This window comes from Euleptes europaea, chromosome 7 (assembly GCF_029931775.1).
Source record: "Euleptes europaea isolate rEulEur1 chromosome 7, rEulEur1.hap1, whole genome shotgun sequence".
NCBI classification, from domain to species: Eukaryota; Metazoa; Chordata; class Lepidosauria; order Squamata; family Sphaerodactylidae; genus Euleptes; species Euleptes europaea.
Window position 1 is genome coordinate 15,828,534 of NC_079318.1, and position 20,712 is coordinate 15,849,245.

Sequence of the window (20,712 nt, forward strand, 5' to 3'; positions counted from 1 at the left end):
GCAGTTTACATACATATTGTTCTATGGTTTGGGAATAAAATCTGCACTTTTTCAAAAATACAATGATATTAAAACATATTAATGACCATTGCAATGTTTAAGAAGCATGACCACAACACTTCTTTCAAGGCCTCAGTCCTTTAGATTCATTACCTGCAGCTTTGTTCACAAAAGGCAGTGAACCAAACATTATCCAGAGTGTTTCACAAGTGCTGCAATTTATTGTTGCATTGGATTGAGCTTTGTGTTAATTTGCATTTTTAATTCTGCAACACATTGTCATACTGAGCCAGGGCTGTTATATGCGTATACCATGACATCTTAATTAACATCCTTTTGGAACTAGGACAAGGAATGACCATATTAAGGGGAAGGCTTTAAAACACAACATGGACCCTCCCCCACGCTGGTTTCATTAAGAGCCGGAGTTATTCTGGGATTTTAACAAGGCAAAAAGGACGCAGATTCTTCCTCCAAGCCAACTGACATTAATCCAATAAACATGCATCATTATCTTGCTTCTTTCTGCCTTCAGTAGAGCTCCCACGAGCTCAGAGTTGACAACTGTGGTCTATTTGCACAGCCAACTCTGTACAAGAGATTTTTTCATTTATAGCACACATCTCTCACTAAGACAGAATGTGCAAAACAGACATGTTCAGAGAGGCATTTTTTATAAGGGGATTAGAATTGCAGTGTAATCATAGAAACAGAGTTGGAATGGACCTCCATTACACAATCCAGGACAGCCCTTTTATAAGGGAATAGCAGTCTTCTGCAATGGTTATTGTAGGTATCATCTTGCTTTTACAATACCATCTTCTACATTTGTAGTCCACTTTCTGTACTGCTTATGGTAGGTCATGCCATAGACAGTTTTCTGTCTGGATTGTTTTCAAATTTGCAAACCCAGACCTATTGCATTGTTTATTGATATCTTATGCTGTCTAACTGAATTGTTTTTATATTTTGTAATCCACCTAAAGAGATATTTTATTTTATACAGAAGTAACAGGCTAAGGTGGCAGCTTTTTACTGCAAATGTGTGACCAGTTATTCTCTTGTGGCAGATTGAACCACAGTAATCAGGCAAGCATATTACTATTAAAACTGCACTGTGAAGATCAGACCAAAGCCCAAATACAAGAGTTTCCTGTCTCTGATAGTCATCCCGGAGGTACAAGCAAGGTATAAAAGTGACACTCCTCATTTGTATATTACTTCTGAATGGGAGATTCCATTTAGCTATCAAAGCCAAAAGACCAATCCAACCCACCATGAACACCTAAGTTGTGGGTAGTGGATGCATGGTATCTGGTATGAGAAGCAGATGGACTGAATCCCTTTGTTCCTGTGTAACACTCAGAAACACAAGAGATATTTTGCTTTAATAGAAACAAGTTTCACCCAAGCCACTGACGCACACACACACTATACCACACAGCTTGCTTACAAAATATCTCCACGAAAAAAGGCTACTCTTAGAAATGGGAAAGCTATGGTATGAAGCAAGCTCATAAAGAGTAAACTGTTTATAGGAATACATGCAAGTACCGTAATACATTTAGGATATAGCCATATACAAGTGATAAAGGAAGCATCAGGAAAATTGAAGGAAGTTTGGATTTTCAAAACCTTTTATATCAAACACCAGCATACAGAGAGTATGTACCCAAAGCCTTTTAAAAAGTCTCCCAAATGTATCCTAGGACATCTAGGCAGTGTGTGGATTTAATGATTCCAAAAGCTTTTAACAAGCCATTCCTCAGAAAAAATCTTGAGGTATTATTTCAACTAAGAAAATCTACCTCCCAACCCCACCTGGGAAAATCATGTCTGATAAGATTTAGTTCTAGCCTCTCCTTAAAGAACATATGTAATTATATTCCTTGCAGAACACAAAAGCCCCAGCTCCTTTATATTGTTTATGCTTCCTGGTGAAAACCAATACCCAGGTAAAGCAAATTTACACTCAGTTGCTAGGGAAAACTTGAGAGCCATGTTTCTTTCATATTTCTTTGCACGTCCTGCCTTTTTTTTCAAAACAGACATCCTGCTTAAAGAAAATCAGTGTGTTTTGGGTCCACTAAAGGTTTTTGATTCATCATTATACTTGGATGGGGAAGGGACTTTAGAAAAAGGACAAAACACTCAACGTACAAAAGAAGCCAAACCATGCCACCTAAACAATGTTCCCTATCTTAGAAGTTTTTATAAGATTACCGATAAACACTAACCACAGAGGAACTTTCATACTTTCCCACTCAGCATGGCACATAATGACCCAAGTTGTTTTCCAGTGCCAATAAATAGGAAACAATTTAAATTTAAGAATCTAATCTACAGCCAATTGGTGCCAAGTCAAGGTTAGCTCATACGCAAATGCTTGTCATTTGGATCCCCTCATCTTAAAGACTTCCATGTGTGAAACCACCACCAAAGGCCAAGTGGTCATGATACCTGACATTTCATCTATCACCTCGAACACAACTATTTGTATTCTTTCACTCCACTAAGCAACACCTGGACCCTTCCTTCAGCCTAAGGAGCCTTCCGCCCACTCAGGTGGCTCTTCCAAAAGCTTTTAACAAACCATTTCTCAGTACAAATTCCTCAGAGCTGCAGGAAGTTCCCCCAGCCTAAGGTAGGATACTACCCAGTGTTTTTCCAATGGAGGCACGTTCAACATGTGGGACCAGCTTTAGCAAAGAGCTAGAGAACGTGGTATGTAATTCATGTCCATGATGGCTTTAGGGTGAATTATTGCTCTCACTGATCTTTATTACAGGCACTGTGTGGAAATTCTTTAAGAATCTATTCATCTTTGGCAATCTCATCCTGCACTATAAGAAATCCCCCATCCAAGTACTAACCAGGCCCAATGCTGCTTAGCTTCCAAGAGCAGATGAGATTGTGCGTGTTCAGGGTGGTATGGCTATAGACCAAGAATATAAGAGATTCTTAAGAAATTCACTTCACAATACATCAGTTAGGCAATATCTCAATATGAAAGTTGCTGCAGTTTACTGGGATGTATTCTTAGCAGGATGCTTTTATTTTGATGCAGCAGATTAAAGCTAGTCTTGGGATCAGCAGAAGTTGCTTTTTATCAGCTACATCAAGGTCAGGAGCCTTATGTGGGCCATCTTCCCAGAGCAGGTTGAAGTTAATGCTAAGAAGCTTGGGCTGTGTGGGGGGAGGGGAAAGGAGCAGAATGCTTTTAAAAAGCAATTGTGTGACCCAGAATGGTCGATACCACTCCTGAACAGAGCCATAACAGCTATCCCTTGCAATACACATCTCATGCTGGATGGTAGCACAACACAATAATAATAATAATTCATCATAATCATGATAATGATAACATCATGCAGCTAACATGATGTAAACGCAAAAATTACAGTATACAGTTTAAAACCAAAAATTACAGTATACAGTTTAAAACCAATCTAAAACACAACCAGTCATCTTAAAAGACACCCAGCTACTCCATCTTAGGAAAGATGTTGTTTCAAGGCAGTCATGCAGCAATGCCCACTATTGATGTTACCCTGGTTGGGGGGAGTGCAAGAGGATGGAGGCAGATGAACAGAGGGAAAGAGGAAGAGAAGGAAAGCGATAACGGACAGGACCAAGGAGGGGAACAGAAGGAAGGGACAGGAGGCTGGCTCTTGATCTATACCATTGCTGCCCTCAACCATAAGTTGCCTCAAACTAATATGAACGTAAGTGGTGGGGAAGGGAATAGTAATCTGTTTGTTATAACTTTAGGGAGGAAGAACAGGAGGATTCACTGCATCCCCCCATCTTTTGTTTTGGGGAACCCACATTCATCGCAGCATGATGAAATGTACTTAAAAGGGAGTAAAAGAGTGGGTTGGCATCTCAAATTAATTTTTTTCTGGACAGAAAATGAGAGATGGAATTGGGATTGTTGGTAGCCTTGCTGAATGCTACTGAAGTCTTTGTTGCATGGAACATCTGTTAATTTGCAAGTTTCATTGCCTCCTTGATACTGGGGGATAGAGATTGAACCGGTCAATCAACCATTTCTAGACACTGAAAATTATGCTCTGATCAGATCAATGGATTTGTACCTGTGCAGGTGCATCTTCAGAATCTTTATCCTCCTACTCAACTGATAGCTGGCATCCAGAGGCCTACACTAGGCTTGCTCAAGGGATTGGGCAATGTAGTGTGATTTGTGAGTTCTTTCTCTCTTAACAGAGGACTCCCATAACATATCACAATTTGCTTTTGTCTTTAAAAGAGTGGTTTGCCATGTGGCATAGAGGACTACTTTTCTGGAAATACCCACCTGTAGATCCCTTGGGCCCAATGAACTAGTCGTACATTTTTTAAGGATCCCAGCTAAATCAAAAGATAGAATGTCAGCAAGATACTTTACAGACTTCCAACTGCCTTATAATGAACTATTACTTCCATAATATCTTTGCACAAAGTAAGCGCTCTAAGGTAAATCTTGCTTCAAATTAAAATGCACAGATTTAAACATGCAAGTAATGAAATTCTTATGCTAGAATGCTTATGAATTCTTATGCTAAAATATGACACTTATGATTTGAACTGTAAGAATTCCTACTCTAAGTCGATCAACTATTATTGGCTTGGGAGTAGAAGGAGTACTAGAAACACACACACAAAGTACATTTTCCTAAACAGGAGCACTTCTGCTAACTAAGTCAGCCTGTACAAGCTCAGTGTAGGTCATGCACCATGTTAGTAGACGCTTGCTGCAAACTTCTATATGTTAGAGGTTATTGGAATTATTCCTGTGATGGAGGATGTGGAACGACTGAGAGTATGAAAACTGCTGGCAAGCCATGTCTTATGTGATGCTATCTATTAAGATGAAGTCAATGCTCAGAACAAGAAAGTGAAGGATCAGCAGTAAGACATCAAATGTAGAGATCACATGAAGACATGAAGCTGCCTTATAATGAATCAGATTTCTGGGCCATCAAAGTCAGTATTGTCTACTCAGGCTGGCAGTGGTTCTCCAAGTCTCAAGGAGAGGTCTTCCACATCATCTACCACCTAATCCTTTTAGCTAGAGATGCCAGGAATTGGATGTTTTATTTATTTAATTGATTTTGGAAAGAAAAAAAATCCCTCCACCTTTCCTGCCAAAGCCGGTTCAGCCGTTCTGCATGCCAAGCAGATGCTCTACCACTAAGCCACAGCTATTGTCTACTCCTTATCTCCTTTGCAAACAGAATAGCAGCAGCACCTCTGAACAGAGATGCATGCCAATGATGTCAAGAAAAGCCTTGAGAGAAAACCTCCTAATAGTAGCTTCCTAATGCTGCCCAGAGGCAGCTGCTGACTGTGGTTGCTGGGCTCGATCCAGGCACAACTGATCTTAAGGGGGGAAACAAATACAAATATACATTCACAAGCGGGAACCCGCAAGGACTTGAGAGAGGCATCTCATTTCTCCCTCCCACACTATTCCTTCTTTCCCTTTCATGAAAGCCCCCCACAGCCTCTCCCTTTTTCCTGCTTCTTCTCGCCTTCCCACCCAACAGCCAACCTACATTTATCTGCCCCTTTGTCATAAGCTTTTCCTCTCCCCATCAGCTTATACCTAGAAAAATTATGGCCCAGTTGTCTGGTGTTGGTCACTGGGCCAGGCCCACATGCATGGTAGGGAACCATCAAGAACTTGTAGGGAGGCACTTCACTTTCCCATACCCTCTCCCCTTCTCAGCCATTCACTAACCTAACATTTATCTGCCTCCCATCTTCAGCTATATGTATTATTTACTTCATTTATACACCACCTTTCTCCACAGTGGGGACCAAAGCAGCTTACATTATTCTCCTCTCCTTTTTCTCTTCAGAACAACCTTGTGAGGTAGGTTAGGCTGAAAGTTCGTGATTGGCCCCAAATCACCCAGTGAGCTTCCACAGCAAGATGGGGGTTTGGTCTCCCAGACCCTACTCTGAAACTAACTGCTACACCACACTGGCTTTCATTGTGTGGGTGCTGTTGAAGAGTAGCAGGCAGCCAATCATGGAAGTCAGGTGGTATCAAGTCAACCCCCTTCTGCCCTCACCCCTTCTATATAGGTTTTCTCCTCTTTTTCTGGCCCACCCCTTCTCTAGCAATCCTCTTACCCCCCTTTCTCCCCTCATCACTTGTATGTCAATCTGCTTTTTCTTATCCCAGCCCTTCTCAATGTCCCTCTTTCTTTCCTCCCAACCGCATCTCAATCTGCCCGTTTTTCTCCCCTCTATTTCTCTCCCCTAACCCCCCCTCTTCTTTGTTTCCCCCTCCCTCAGACAATTCCCCCTTCTTTCCCTTCCTCTTTCCCCCCAGCCAATCCTCTCTTCTTTCTCTTCCTCTCATAGGCTCGGCTGTGGCCAGGTTCCAACACCGCAGCAGTTGCTTCCACCCCCAAAGTAGCCTCAGAAGCAGCCGCCTGGCCCCTCAAAGAGAAGTATGTTGTCTGCACATGCACATATGTTATTATAGTTTTAGGAGAATTAACCCCCCTAGTGTATTTTTTTTAATTTAAGATTTTCCTGCAAACCTAGGGGATCTCCCAAGTTTGTAAATAAAATCTATTTGGGGTGAGTGTGGCCCCAATCCACAGATTTAGATATCTGCAGATAGGGGGCACTCTTCGAAAATAGTATATAGAAGATTTTCATTAAATAAGAAAGCGAAAAATGCTGTATGAAGAGATACAAACCCAGCAATCCTTGCACATGAAGCAACAGTCTATTAGCAACAATTTTACCGGTTAACTTTACAATTAATCAGCATTACACAACAGTCCAGCAAGACATCTCCTCTTCCAGAAACAACTTGTTTGAAAAGAGATAGTTGCCCACAGTATTACACAGGCCACAATTCTGGTGCAATTATCAAAAACGCATAAACAAAAAGGTATCAAATCAGGCAACCTGTGGCGAACTGTAGAAGAATAAGAACAACTGCTTCACAGTGCACATTGTATACAGCAAATTGTGTTGCTGCAGCCAGCATCCCCTCCCCACCAAGGTACAATTTTTAGGCAGCTTCTCCTCCATCCTTGATGACTTTTACTATCAAAATGCAGAAACAAGAGCAGTAGCATAGTGGGTAGAGCTGAGGGGGTAGATTTTCCAGAATTTTTGAAGCCCTAGGGGGGGAAATTATTTATCTCAGAAAAACAGAAGTTTGGTGGGAAATTGAAATAGATGCAATTTTATTACGAACTTTCTTGTCAAGCCTAAACTTATTTAGCTGATTTAACATAAAATTGATAGTGCAGTTTTATATACTAAATAAAGCATAAACTATTTGGCTTATCTATGCAACTTGGAAGTATGAATACCATATTTTCTGCAATTAAAACTGTAAATGGGGGGGGGGGAAAGGAAACTCCAAAGACATATATCTCAATAGTTCAGGGACACCAGGTTACTTAAGCAAATCACAAAAGCGAGGATGGGGTGGTAGAGCATCAGCTTTGTATATAGAAGGTCCCATGTTCAATCCCTGACATCTCTGATTAAAAAGATCAGGTAGTTGGTGATGTGAAAAGACCCTACACTGGACAGATTAGCTGTCTGACCTTGACAGACCACAGATGTAAAGACATGCCAATTTCTTCTTTGCCCGACCACTTCATCTCTTCGGCTTCAATAGTCTAACGTCATTCAGCCCTAGGCAACTAAAGCTACTTGGATACTGCTGTAAATATCTTCTATAACGCCATATAAAAATATCTAAATTGGCATCAAGGAAGGAAAGCACCACCATCTGGTTTTATTTTGTTTTAGGAGGAGCTGAAGACCTGAAAAATCGAAATAACAAAAAGCTCAGCATTCTATGCTGCATGCACTGAGAAATGGAATAGATTTCTACATTTTCACTGTACTGGCAATTGCCTCATGGCTTACGGATGCAATATATTCAAAGTGCATCATTTGAAGATCATTGCTTTGCTTTTAAACTGTCTAAATGCCTTCAAGGGCTCAAATACAAAGACTCTTCAATTAAGTAAGTGTGACCCAAGAACCAGTCCAAAATATTTGTGTGTGTAAAGTACTGTCAAGTCGCAGCCGACTTATGGCGACCCCTTTCTTGGGGTTTTCATGGCAAGAGACTAACAGAGGTGGTTTGCCAGTGCCTTCCTCTGCACAGCAACCCTGGTATTCCTTGGTGGTCTCCCATCCAAATACTAACCAGGGCTGACCCTGCTTAGCTTCCAAGATCTGATGAGATTGGGCTGTACCATGCTGCCTTTCCTCCCCAAAATAATTAGGATATGCAAAATTTAAAAGGTGTGTGTGTGTGTGTGTGTGTGGCTAGTTGCCCAACAACTTCCCATGCTTCTTGTTGGGCTCCAACACTTCAGATGAGACCCAGCAAGACATATCACGCCCCTCCTAGTCTACCCTTGAAAGGCCTTCCCATGTCCCAGCTTACTCAACACTTATCATTTCATGTGATTTTTATATCTTCTTTTGTGACATTTTCATGGTTTTCATGAAATTAGGGCTCATTTCAGAAAGTGAAACAACAGCTGAAGGCCCTTAGGCAGTTCTCCCACTATTCTGATTCCCTAAAACATGAAATAAGTAATGGAGTTTATATGTTTTTAACATTTAAGGCAAGGTAGAGGCGACAAAGGAATATAAGAGATGAAAGCATTTTTCTCCTTAAGAGGACAAACCGTCTCTTCAAAAAAGAAAAAAGAAAAAGGGGAGGGGAAGAGAATTATCTTTGTTGAGGTGCAGATAAGAAAGTCAGAGCATCACATACCATGAAGCACACGGACCACAATATTTTTGCCCAGTTCCTAACATTAACACAAGAATCACAAAACAGTGTTGAGTAGCACCCTAGGCCAATCTAGGGGGGTACAACCAAGACAAAGTTGAAACAGCTGCATCCCATCTATTTCAACAGGAGAATGTAAGGAGTGATTAATGCTGAATAGGCTGTTTTTTGTGGATTTTAAAAACAGCAGGCCCAAACTAGGGCGGAATATCTGTTGCCTTCTGCATCTCCAGTTAGCAGTGCTTTACATCATAGCATCACTTTATTTCCCCATCATTTTTTTCTTCCTACTTTGATGCCCTTTGCCTGTTTGTGCCGGCAACAATACTGAACATAGTGTGGGATACAGCTAACCATTGCTTGGCACACTCATATATTCAAAGCTGTCCCACTTAAAACTGTGACAATTCATGACAGCGACAGGTGTCACAGCTGACTATGCAGCTGTACCAGTTCTGATCCCAAATACAGAATGGACACCTAGAAGCAAGTTGCTTTTTAGTCTCTGTGTTGATAGTCTTATATGGAAGGAAATACAGGATATATATATTATTACAATTGCAGCAAAGCCTGAGAAGGGCAAATAGCACTAGGAAAGGGCTTGATCAATAGTTAAATCCACTACTGCTCTTATGGTGGTTTTCAGCACTCTCAAACATTAAATAATTTCAACAACTTTAGAAAATAAAGGCTTTTTTTTTTTTTGGGAGAAAAGCTTGGAATAGTGTGTATACCCGATGCTTCTCTAATGGGTGTCGAAATGTTTGATGCCATAACATTGTCACACTTAAGATCTGGTACTGCAAGTCCTGTGAGCCCCGTGGCGCAGATTGCTAAGCTGCAGTCCAAGCACTGCTCATGACCTGAGTTTGATCCCAACGGAAGTTGGTTTCAGGTAACCAGCTCAAGGTTGACTCAGCCTTCCATTCTTCCGAGGTCGGTAAAACGAGCACCCAGCTTGCGGGGGGTAAAGGTAAGATGACTGGGGAAGGCACTGGCAAACCACCCCGCAAACAAAGTCTACCTAGCAAACGTCGGGATGCAAGTCATGGTCAAAGATCTGGAGATATCACAGGATGCCTAAAAGACAATTTTCTGTTTAGGATGAAACCCTATATTTGGATCTAATCATTGTAACTTTTCCACTTTAAAAAGAACTTCCACAAATCTGTACAGCTTGTTCAAATTTATTTTCAAGGGGGAAGGAAATCCAAATGAAGGTGTCTAAAAATTCAAAATAAGGCACATGTTTCTATCTACACAGGTCAGTTAGCACTGCCTAATTTTGGGTGACAAGGGACTCATGTGCCTTTGTAGAACACATGCTGTCAAGAAAACAACAGGACCTTTGTACAGGTCAAACAAATACAAAGAGAATGAGCGGCCAATTGTACTAAACTCCTCCCTAAGTGGACTGCTTTGACACAACAGCTATATGCAAATAGAAAGTTCATTAACAATCAAGTTGGTAATGCTACAACAACAGATGTTCAGCTTCATTTAGGAAGCATTATAATACAGAAGGCAGCTTATGGCGTGTGTTGGGGAGAAAAGAGACATCACTCAAGACTAGATACCAGAGGGATATTAGCCCCTACCTGGCTTCTGACTAACAGACAAAAGGGAAAAAAAGTAAAAACTTCATGAAGATGTGAAAGTGGGGTTGGGGGAGAAAATTAAAACCAAAATAGTTTTCCACAAGAACTTTATCTTCAGCTTTTCTACTGTAAAAATGAAACATTTCTCCTATGAAATATTCTTTTGTAATGTGTAAGAAACTTTAAGATACAGTTTTGCTCACTCAAAATGCTAAGAACTTTATACCATAGACACTTTTCCAAGGATATATTTGTTGCTTATGTGATTAATTTCCTCCACAATATTACATATTACAATGAGTAGTACATTATTCAAGAGTTCTTCGGAAGTCTTGGTGATGGGTCACTTGTTTATTCTGGTGTGGGGGGGAAAGGGTATTTTTTGATGAATGTATTAAAAACTGAAATGTATTGAATATGTTATGCGAATACCCTTATATTTTTTTTCTTTTCAATACTATTGTATTTTTTTCCTTTTTTTTCATTTTTTTTCTTTTTGTATTGTAAAATTCAATAAAAAAATTATAAAAAAAAGAGTTAATGTTTTTAATATTGTTAAACTCAGTACCTAAAGGTGCAGATAGAAACAGACTTCATACAGTCACAACTGACAATATACCTTCATGGTTTTTATTTTTACCTACTGATCAGAAGGCTAGAGCGAAGATGTGTTTGTTTAGGTAGCATAGCATGTAGCAGTCTGCAGTCCCAAGTGGATCAGAGTCAATCTAGTTCAGCATCTTGTTTCACTCCAGCTGCTCTGGAGGGCCAACAGACAGGACACAGGGCCTTTTGCCAATGTTGTCGCCTAGCACTGGGGTTCAGAGGTTTACTGTCTCTGAATACAGAGGTTCCCTTTAATGGCAAGCTGCCATGGTGAGTAAACTGTCTTTTAACCCCCCTCATCCCCGGTTAAAGCCATTTATGCCTGTGGCAATCACAACCTCCACTAGCAGTGAATTCCACAATTAAATTGCTTGTTTTTTCCTTTTGTCTGTCCTGAATCTACTGCCACCAACTCAAATTAGTGCCCCTCAGTTCTAGTATTATGGGTATAGGAGCAAAAGTTTTCTTTATCTACTTTTTCCCAAGCTATAGCTTTCCATAAATACGTTCAAACAAAATATCAAATATACCAAACTAAGGGGGCTACCACACTTATATTCCCAGCGATGTATTAAGAGTTTGAAAACGTTATAAAAAATACTGTTTACACTTTGCTTGGCCCCTTTAGCTGTGAAGACATCTTCCAACTATTTATAAGCCGTGGTATCCAAAAACCCTTTTAAAGCAATGGGGGTTACCGCACTTTGTATTCCCAGCGATGTTTTTTTATAACATTTTCAAACTCTTAATACATCAAGGGTTTTTGGATACCAGAGCTTATAAATGGTTGGAAGACGTCTTCACAGCTTAAGGGGCCAAACAAAGTACGAACAGTATTTTTTATAACATTTTCAAACTCTTGATGCATTGCTGGGAATACCTAGTGCGGTAACAGCCAATGTTTTTTATAACGTTTCCAACTCTTAATACATCGCTGGGAATACAAAGTGTGGTAACCCCCTAAGGCACTTACACCTTAGGCGTCACCAATATGCCAAACATTACAATTTTACATGCTAATTAAGTTATGATACAGTTTATTCTTACAGCTTTACAATTAGTTTTGATAAGAAAGTATTGCATATACTTCAGTGTTCCTCCCAAATGTTCTTTTTCCAGAAAGAAAAAAGAGACAGCCCTGCCTTCAAAGTTTCCAGATAATTAACATCTCTAGCTCAGCGCTACCCTCCACTCCCAAGAATGTGACAATATTGACACAAAACGTTACCATGCAATTTAAGGAGCACAGGACAAACATACAGCTCATATTCTAGCCTTATGTTTCATCTTCTAACTAATACACAGAACAAGTCTGGCCACAGGAATTCAGTATCTACTGCTGGAAGCAATGAGGCACGTCAAAATACAACTCAGTGAGAGGTCTAAACAGGACGGCCAAAATACGTGTAACACCTGACACATATCCATGACTGCCCAACCCAAATTGTAGTCAAATGTTACAGCAGAGATCAGTCTTTAAAACTGTTGTCACCCAGCACCACTCCAAATGATGGAAAGGGGAAGGAGGGGCTTCATGCTTCCCTCCTGCACCATTTTTGCCAGTGGAAAAGGCCACGGTGGGGGGGGGGCTGTTTGTCCCTTCCTCTAGCTTCACATGCCTTGGGAATGGGTACAAAGAGCCAGAGAGTGGGGCAAACAGGCCCCACTTCCATTGGCAAGAACAGCACAAGAGGAAAGAATGGAGTTCCTTCTTCCACCTTGCAGCATTTGGGAACCAGGCAGGGTGATGAGACCTTTTTAAAGGCTAGTCCCTGCTGTAATGTTTGACTATAGGTCATGCTGGACCCCGTGGTGAGAGTGGTAAGCTGCAGTACTGCAGTCAAAAGCTCTGCTCATGACCTGAGTTTGATCCCGACGGGAGTCAGTTTCAGGTAGCCGGCTCAAGGTTGACTCAGCCTTCCAAGGTCAGTAAAATGAGTACCCAGCTTGCTGGGGGTAAAGGGAAGATGACTGGGGAAGGCAATGGCAAACCACACATAAACATAGTCTGTCTAGTAAACGTCGGGATGTGACGTCACCCCATGGGTCAGGAATGACCCATGCTTGCACAGGGAACTACCTTTACCTTTTACATGCTGGGAACCCGTATCTTGACACGTCTCTCCCTTGAGACTTAGGTTAAGCAAGTCTTTTCCAAGCATTTGAGTAGTTTAAGCACTATTCTAATGATGAAGAAACAACTTGCTATCAGAACAGTAAAGAATCCAAGTACTGAGATCTACCTATGAATAAAAGACCAGGACTTGAGACTGAGGATGTAAACTGAGTTCCCATCAGTTAACACACCAATGTTGCATAATACCTCTTTGTGCATATGAAGCAAGTATATTGAGGGCTGCAATCTGAAGGTGTTTGATGCAGCTATGATAAATGATACAGAGCATGCAGAGCCTAATGGCACTTTCACACGTGCCAAATAATGCACTTTCCAATCCACTTTCACTACACTTTAACGATCGCTTGCAAGTGGGTTTTGCTAGTTCACACAGTAAAAAACAGCTTCAAATTGCATTGAAAGCACATTATTCAGCATGTGTGAAAGTGCCCAAAGACACTTGTCTACTGAACACAAGACCATTGGGGGAAAATATCACTTCCTTCTCAAATAATGCCGTTCATACAATTGTCCCCAAATCATTCAGTTCTTCAGTGCTGATCTGCACAGTATAGATAGCCATGGAAGGTGGGACACGTGAGGACAGAGGGTTCAGAGCAGGCAGACAACAGATGGGCATTCACATTGGCTTGATAGTACATGATGGCAGCCCTTGGCAAACTCTGATCTAGATTTAGGCTCCACCTCCAAAACTGTGCAACCAGGTACCAACATCTTATTCGCAAGGTACAGAACTAAAACACAAAATATCAACTTTATTGATCAGACAGTTATCTTCAGTGTCATGAGACTCCCATTTATTTTTGAAGTGCACCCATTAAACACACCCACACTTATATTGTATAGGAATTTCTATGGACGAATGAAGTTTGAGTGCAGGTTCCACACAAAAAATTGTGCTGTGATAAGGGCTGGAAAGCAGATTAGGATTGCAGTTCTAGGCACACTTACTTGGGTGTCACTTCCAGAGCAAAAACAATCCAGACTCCAGTATCACATTAAAGACTAACAAAGTCTTATTCTAGCATAGGTTTTTATGGAATAGAGTACATCTATTTTTACCTGAGAGTAAATCCCATTGAACTGGATGGATTTATATGTTAATAGGGTTTAAGATGAGAGTTGCCTTTGGCTGGAAGGGCAATAATGTAGAAACATACTGTTCTAAATTCCTTGACAGGACAACTTAGAACTCAGGTTTTCAGTGGCAATGGGGAGGAAGAGGTGACAGGGACAGGCACTTGGGAACATCATAATTACATTGTTTAGTCTGTAAAATGCTGCATGCTTTATTTGGGAAATGTGTTCATGTTTTGCTACTGATTTCTTCATTATTTTAAACATGTTAGCCATTTGCCCAGGAGCAAGTACGGTGGCTTTGAAATGAAGGAGTACAAAGATAACATGTTTAAAACCTAAAGATGGGAACACATTTAAAACCTAAAGATGTGTTTTGGGGGGTTGCGAAGCTAAAATACCTGTAATATGGCACATCATCAGCTATCCAGGGAAAAGATAAGTAAATAAATGAAAGGGTCACATTATTGAATCATTTTATTCTCTGCCTTTCTACCTAATAGCAACCCAAAACTGCCATATTCATAGATTTTGAGGGAGGTAAGAACAGCAGCTTGACAGTAGTTATTTGCTGGTGAATCAAAGCAAGCTGTACACCCTGGATTAGAGAAGGAATTGGAGCCAAAGGGGATTGGCCAGGACTGGAGGACTATGTGGGCCTGATTCCCCCTGCACAGGGAAGGGGAGGAGGAAGAAGTATAATGGGGGGGGGATTATGCTAGAGGGCCATTTCTACCAATGGCTACAACTCTTGAAGTGGTGTTCAAATGGCATAAGGGGACATCATCTGGGCTTTGTGGATTTTGCACCTTGTGGACTCTCAAGTCCCTTTTTTCTCCCCAGTCATCGAAGGCCGAGCCGTCTTTGCTTTTGCAAAGCTGTGCATATACTTAAATTTCAATAAGTCCTCCTGAATACAGTGGGACTTACTTCTGAAGACGTATGCACAGAATCAGGTTACACCACATGTGTTTTCAAGAAAGGAGATTGCAAGGAATCTCAGTATCTGCCAGTCACAAATTTATTTATTTAAATCAGTTGGTGCAAGTCCGGTCTTGTTGACAGGTTCATTGGATATATTCGGTAAGCCACAGCCCTGTTCCTTCAGCCATAAACCAAAGATAGCAACCAATATCACAGGGCCAAAGTTGGGATAAACACCATAAAATACTTTAAAAGAGTATAATGTGATCCCAGTGCGGCAACTGTAACACTTTATGTACCACAATAAACTTCCAATGGTCATACATCTCTCCTTCAACCACACCAAGAATGGTGGAGAGCAGGACTGGAAGGAGGGCTAGGGGAGCGCAAAGCTAATCTCGCTTCTTCTGAAACTGGTATGTGAGCAATACATGTCTAAGCCCGGTAATCCCCATATGATTCCTCTTCCCCTTTCCTAGTAACTATTACCAGCCAAAGAGCTACTTAAGTGCTGATTATGTAGAAAGCAGAGCATGCCCTGTACTACTAGACACAGAATCTATAAATCCCTGGCAGAATCACATGACTCAAGTCATTGTAAGTCAGTCTTTTGGCCCTCTGACATTTGTCAGCTGCTGCATAAGAAAGAGGAACAAGTTCACCTCTGCTAGGTATTGTTCTTGGTGCCAGCTGACAATCCCAGTTCAGATACATTTATGAACATAGTTGTAAGCAGCTTTTGTTGATTAGATGAAAGAACTTTTCCTCAACCAACAGAACATTTTCTGTGTAACTAACCAGAGTTTAGGAGGTCATATTGAGAATGGGGGATATTATAGAGCTTGACTGCCAAATTCTCCTCACTGATCAATTCAGCTTGATTGAAAAGTGTAGAAAGCATTAGAAAAGCAGAACCTTCTACATCACCACAGCAACATTAAGCATGCAAAATGGAGTACAGTGGCATGAGGGAAGGAGGGGAGAAGCAGAAGATGCAATAGGCATACTTCAGACTGATTAATGCCAAATCATGGCAGTGGAGGCTGGAAAAGACTGATATGGATATTAAATCCAGTGTTACACTGGGGGAGCTCTGGGAAAGCATACTTTGTGCCAATGGCAAACTTTGTGAACAAGTAGTCCTATTTTGCATTTGTGCAACAAACATATGCCAGGAAGGAAGAGCCAGAGTGGAGTCATGAAGCTAATTGAGTGACTTTGGGACAGTCACTGCCCCTCAGCCTACCCAAACTATTTCACAGGGTTAATGTGAGTATAAGAAGAAGAGTTGGTTTTTATATGCTGACTTTCTCTACCACTTAAGGAAAAATCAAACTGGCTACAATCACCTTCCCTTCCCCACAACAGACACCCTGTGAGGTAGGTAGGGCTGAGAGAGCTCTAAGAGAGCTGTGACTGGCCCAAGGACACTCAGCTGGCTTCATGTGGAGGACTGGGGAAACAAATCCAGTTCACCAGATTAGTCTCTGCCGCTCATGTGGAGGAGTAAGGAATCAAACCCAGTTCTCCAGATCAGAGTCCACCGCTCCAAACCACCGCTCTTAAACACTACACCACGCTGGCTCTCTCTCGAAGCAGGGAGAACCATGTACACCATTCTGAGATTCTTGGAGGAAGCAAGGATAAATAGGTACAGGATGGAAGGAAGAACACCTTCTCTACAAGTCCAAAGGTGGGCCTTGAAGAGTGCACACCAATTCAAAGCCCTGTTTGTCTACAGACTGAATGAATGTCCCTGGGCAAGTTTACTGTCTCAGCTTCAATTCTACCACCTATCAGTAGCAAACGGGAATCATAATGTCTGTTAAGAGGACTGCTTCAAGGATAAGAAAATTGAAGACTACAGCACAGTTTATGCTTCTGAACCATTGTCAATTATACCAACATAACAAAACTAGATTCAGAGACTGCCAAATTCAATTGCCAGGCCCCCATTTTTAATCAGAATGCAGCCTTAATTAGACATGTATCCACCATGCACATGCATGCATAAAGAAACCAACCTCTGGTTCGTCACAGGTGGCAACTCAAGTTATCAGCAACTGCCAAACATATTTATCTTCTCTTTCCGCAAGTCACAGCTTTAGCTATTACAAAAGCGCAGGGTCCAACCTGCCACACCTGTGCAGCTGTGCTGCCCTAAAAGGTCCACAAACACAGCAAACAATTTCCACACATTCTTCCCACCATTCTAACCTATGCCTGCTAGCCCTGTAAAGGAGGTACAAGATTACAGAATTGTTCTTGGCTAAACAGTTAACTGAAGAAGCTGGATCTCCTCAGCATTTTGTGGGAGCAACTCCCTTTGAAAGGAAGAGAGCGCACACTTGGAATTTTCCTCTGAAAAGTTATGCTGTTTTCACTAAACCGGTTTAGATTACAGAGAATATGGAACTGACCCAATTTAGTAAGGGGAATGTTATATATATTTATATGAAGAAACAAAACAGAAATGAAGTTCCCAGAACAGGGCCAGAGGCAATAATTTTTCAAAGGAGAAAATTGACTTAAAAGTTTTCTTGAAAAAAAGAAAAACCAGTATAGGCATATCATTACAGTTTTCTCCAACTGTCAAACATACAGAAATGTTAGCAGCCACTGACTTTCAGGAAAAGGTTTTTACGCAATATCACTGCTACTGCCCATCCCTTTTTTTTTATTACTCACAAGTACATTCCACCAAGTTCAGCAGGACTTGTTCTCATTTAAGTGTGCACAGAAAACTCCAGGTAAGAGAAAAACTCCTTTGCTCAACTCCCACTCCCTGTCTGCTAGTCTGAACAATACCAGCACTTTATTACAGCAACTTTTCAGTCCTCAGTTCATTTTCATTTGATGCTGAAAAATAGCTGGAGCTATAAACACAGACTTCCCTTACAATTGTGCCTGCACCAGGAGGTGGTCAAGGGAGACAAAATGTAAAGCATAAAGCGGGCCAAAGATCCTTAAAAATTCAGCACACACAGCACCCAGTCACCAGTGCAATGAGTTGAACCTACTACACTGAGGAACTTACATAGCATTCAAAGAGTTTTGGCTGTACTTGTGAACATCTCACTTGTACTATCTATCTCTAGGTGCAGTAGGATATAACTTGTTCATCTGGTATACCCTATTTACTGAGCATGAATGGGGAAGGTTAGCAGTTCAGTATCACTCTAGAAGCACTCCCTTTTTTATCACGCTTCTAAACTCTGCCATCCACGTACAACCCAAGTTCATTATTAAACTGCTTCTTAGATACCAGTTCTGCAGGAGAAGCAAATTCTTTCTGACTCCATGTGACCTGCGAAAAGTAATTCAAAACTGCACTGTTCAGCGTGAACACACAGTCCAAGGTCTGAAGGAGACAACAGCAGTGATTCCAGTCCTACTAAATCACACTTGAGAAGCCACAGCTATTAGTTACAAATCTGGAAGAAAATAAAGGCTAGGTCCTAATAAACATTCTAGGAAACAGGCGTCCTTAAATAGGACAGAGAACCTACTAAGCGTGCTTCAGAACCCCCAACACAACATTGGATATAGCAGAGAAAACAACAACCTAGAACTAAATCCAATTGGCATTCAAGCCAGAGAAAAGTTAAGAGTACACAGACAAAGAAGGAAGCTTATAAAACATTGGAAAGGACAGTTCCCACATTTAAACTCAGATAGTTTAGTTTTGAACATAACATGACATGTGAAAAAGCTGACATTTTCAATAGAGGAGAGATTTGCAACTTTGTTAGGATTTTATAAACAGAAAAATGAAAATAGCAGGTTTAAAATTCAAACGAAATTACTACTACCCAGAGATTATAAAAGAGAGAAAGCACTTTAACTGTGTGCTGTTAAGACTGAAATTGGCAAATCAGAGTTCTCATAGTTTCCACAATTATTCTATAATATTTTTCTTAAACAGGTCATGGGGGTGGGTGAGAAATACTTACCGGTTTTGGCATTTTTGATTCTCGAAGAGTTTCTGTTGGTCCAAAAGCAAATATTCATGCAGCAACCGACGGTGTTCCTTCCTTCCTTTAGAGAAGCCTGAACAGAAAAACGAAGTAGTTTAACATCTGCGTAATTACTGACTAAGACCCAGGCATGGCAGAGGAGTTTTAAGGATTAAGAAGCAGGTTAAGTAAGCAGAGATGATTCATTCATGACCAATAATTACCTAGTAACGCCACAGCTTCAGAGAAAACATAAAACAGGCAGCCTCACCCAGTTTTTTTAACTTGCCACGCCCACAGGAAGAAGTATAATCTCAGGGTTTTTTTAAGGGGAAAAGAGAATCTTTAAAATCATTCTCTCACAGCTATACCCAAACCAAGTAACTAAAGGTGACTGACTACCTCTGTCTTGGCTGGGGGGGGGGGGGGGAGAGACACACTTCTAAAAATCCTTGAGACCCCCTGGAACAGCTGGGGATACTACAGTACCTTTACTACCAGTGGTGGACTGGGTCTAAAAATACTGGTTGCCAAGTAGGGTTGCCAGTTCCTTCTTTGCAACCTGTGGGAGATTTTGGGGGAGGAGGCCGAAGAGGGCGGGGTTGGGGAGGGACTTCAATGCCATAGAGTCCAATTGCCAAAGCGGCCATTTTTCTCCAGGTGATCTGATTTCTATGGGCCGGAGATCAGTTTAATTAGCAGGAGATCTCCTGCTACTACCCGGCAGCTGGCAACCCTATTGCCAGGAGACAAAGGGGGCCCACCCACAACTATAAGGCTATCATTTCATTTTTTTATTTTTAACCGACTGTCTAATGTTGAAGGCCCCCCCCCCCACTTCAGCAGGAGCCCCCAGGGCCCGCTTGCCGTCGGGCAAGCTGGCCCAGCGGCCAGCACGCCACTGTTGACTCCCCGATCAGAGATCTGGAAGAGATCAGATCAGAAGCGAGCTGGAAGCAGCCAAATGCTACAGAAACCGACAGACGGGAAAGGGACACCCTCGTTGCTGCAAAGGCGGCACCCATTGCTCCGGTTCGCCTCGAAACTTCAGCAAGGCAAAGAAAGTTTCCCCAGAGGTCCGACACCAGCTTCCCACCTCCGGCAGGAACTATCCTGTGCTCTTCGGGGTCGGCAAACCCATTAGTCAAAAGAGCCAAATATCAACAGTACAACGATTGAGATTTCTTTCGAGAGCCAAATTTCTCAAACTTAAACTATACAGGTAGGCACACTGTTTATTAACTTAATAAACTTTAATTAAAGCTTTAAGTCTTAATTAAACTATAGGAACACTGAATAAAACTTGATATACTTAATAGCGATCGCATTTATTGATAAAAATTAAATTGTAAGTCCCTGCCATTTCCCCCTCCCCATCTGGAGGCCTGGTCTACCGCCAGAAAAGCTTATTGGCAGACCTGGGTTCCGGTCCCATTGGGAGGCCAGGTCTACCCACTGGCTTTCTTGGCAGTACACCTGGCCTCCAGAGGCCCCCAGAAGCCAATGGGTAGACCTGGCCTCTGAAAGGGGACTTTCCCCCCCCTCCTCGGAGTCCAGGTCTACCGCCAAGAAAGCCAACGGGTAGACCCGGCCTCCCAATGGGACTCCGCCGGAGGC

At 41.6% G+C, this 20,712-nt stretch overlaps 1 protein-coding gene across 1 annotated transcript in view; it reads right to left on the reverse strand.

The window, feature by feature from the left end:
- Positions 1–19,171, reverse strand: part of EZR (ezrin) — a 48,304-nt gene extending 29,133 nt beyond the window's left edge. Inside the window, exon 1 of the mRNA XM_056852360.1 lies at positions 19,093–19,171. Within this exon, the coding sequence (XP_056708338.1) occupies positions 19,093–19,104 (12 nt within the window). The 5' untranslated portion in view covers positions 19,105–19,171. The remainder of the gene's footprint in view (positions 1–19,092) is intronic.
- Positions 19,172–20,712: the final 1,541 nt, after the last annotated feature.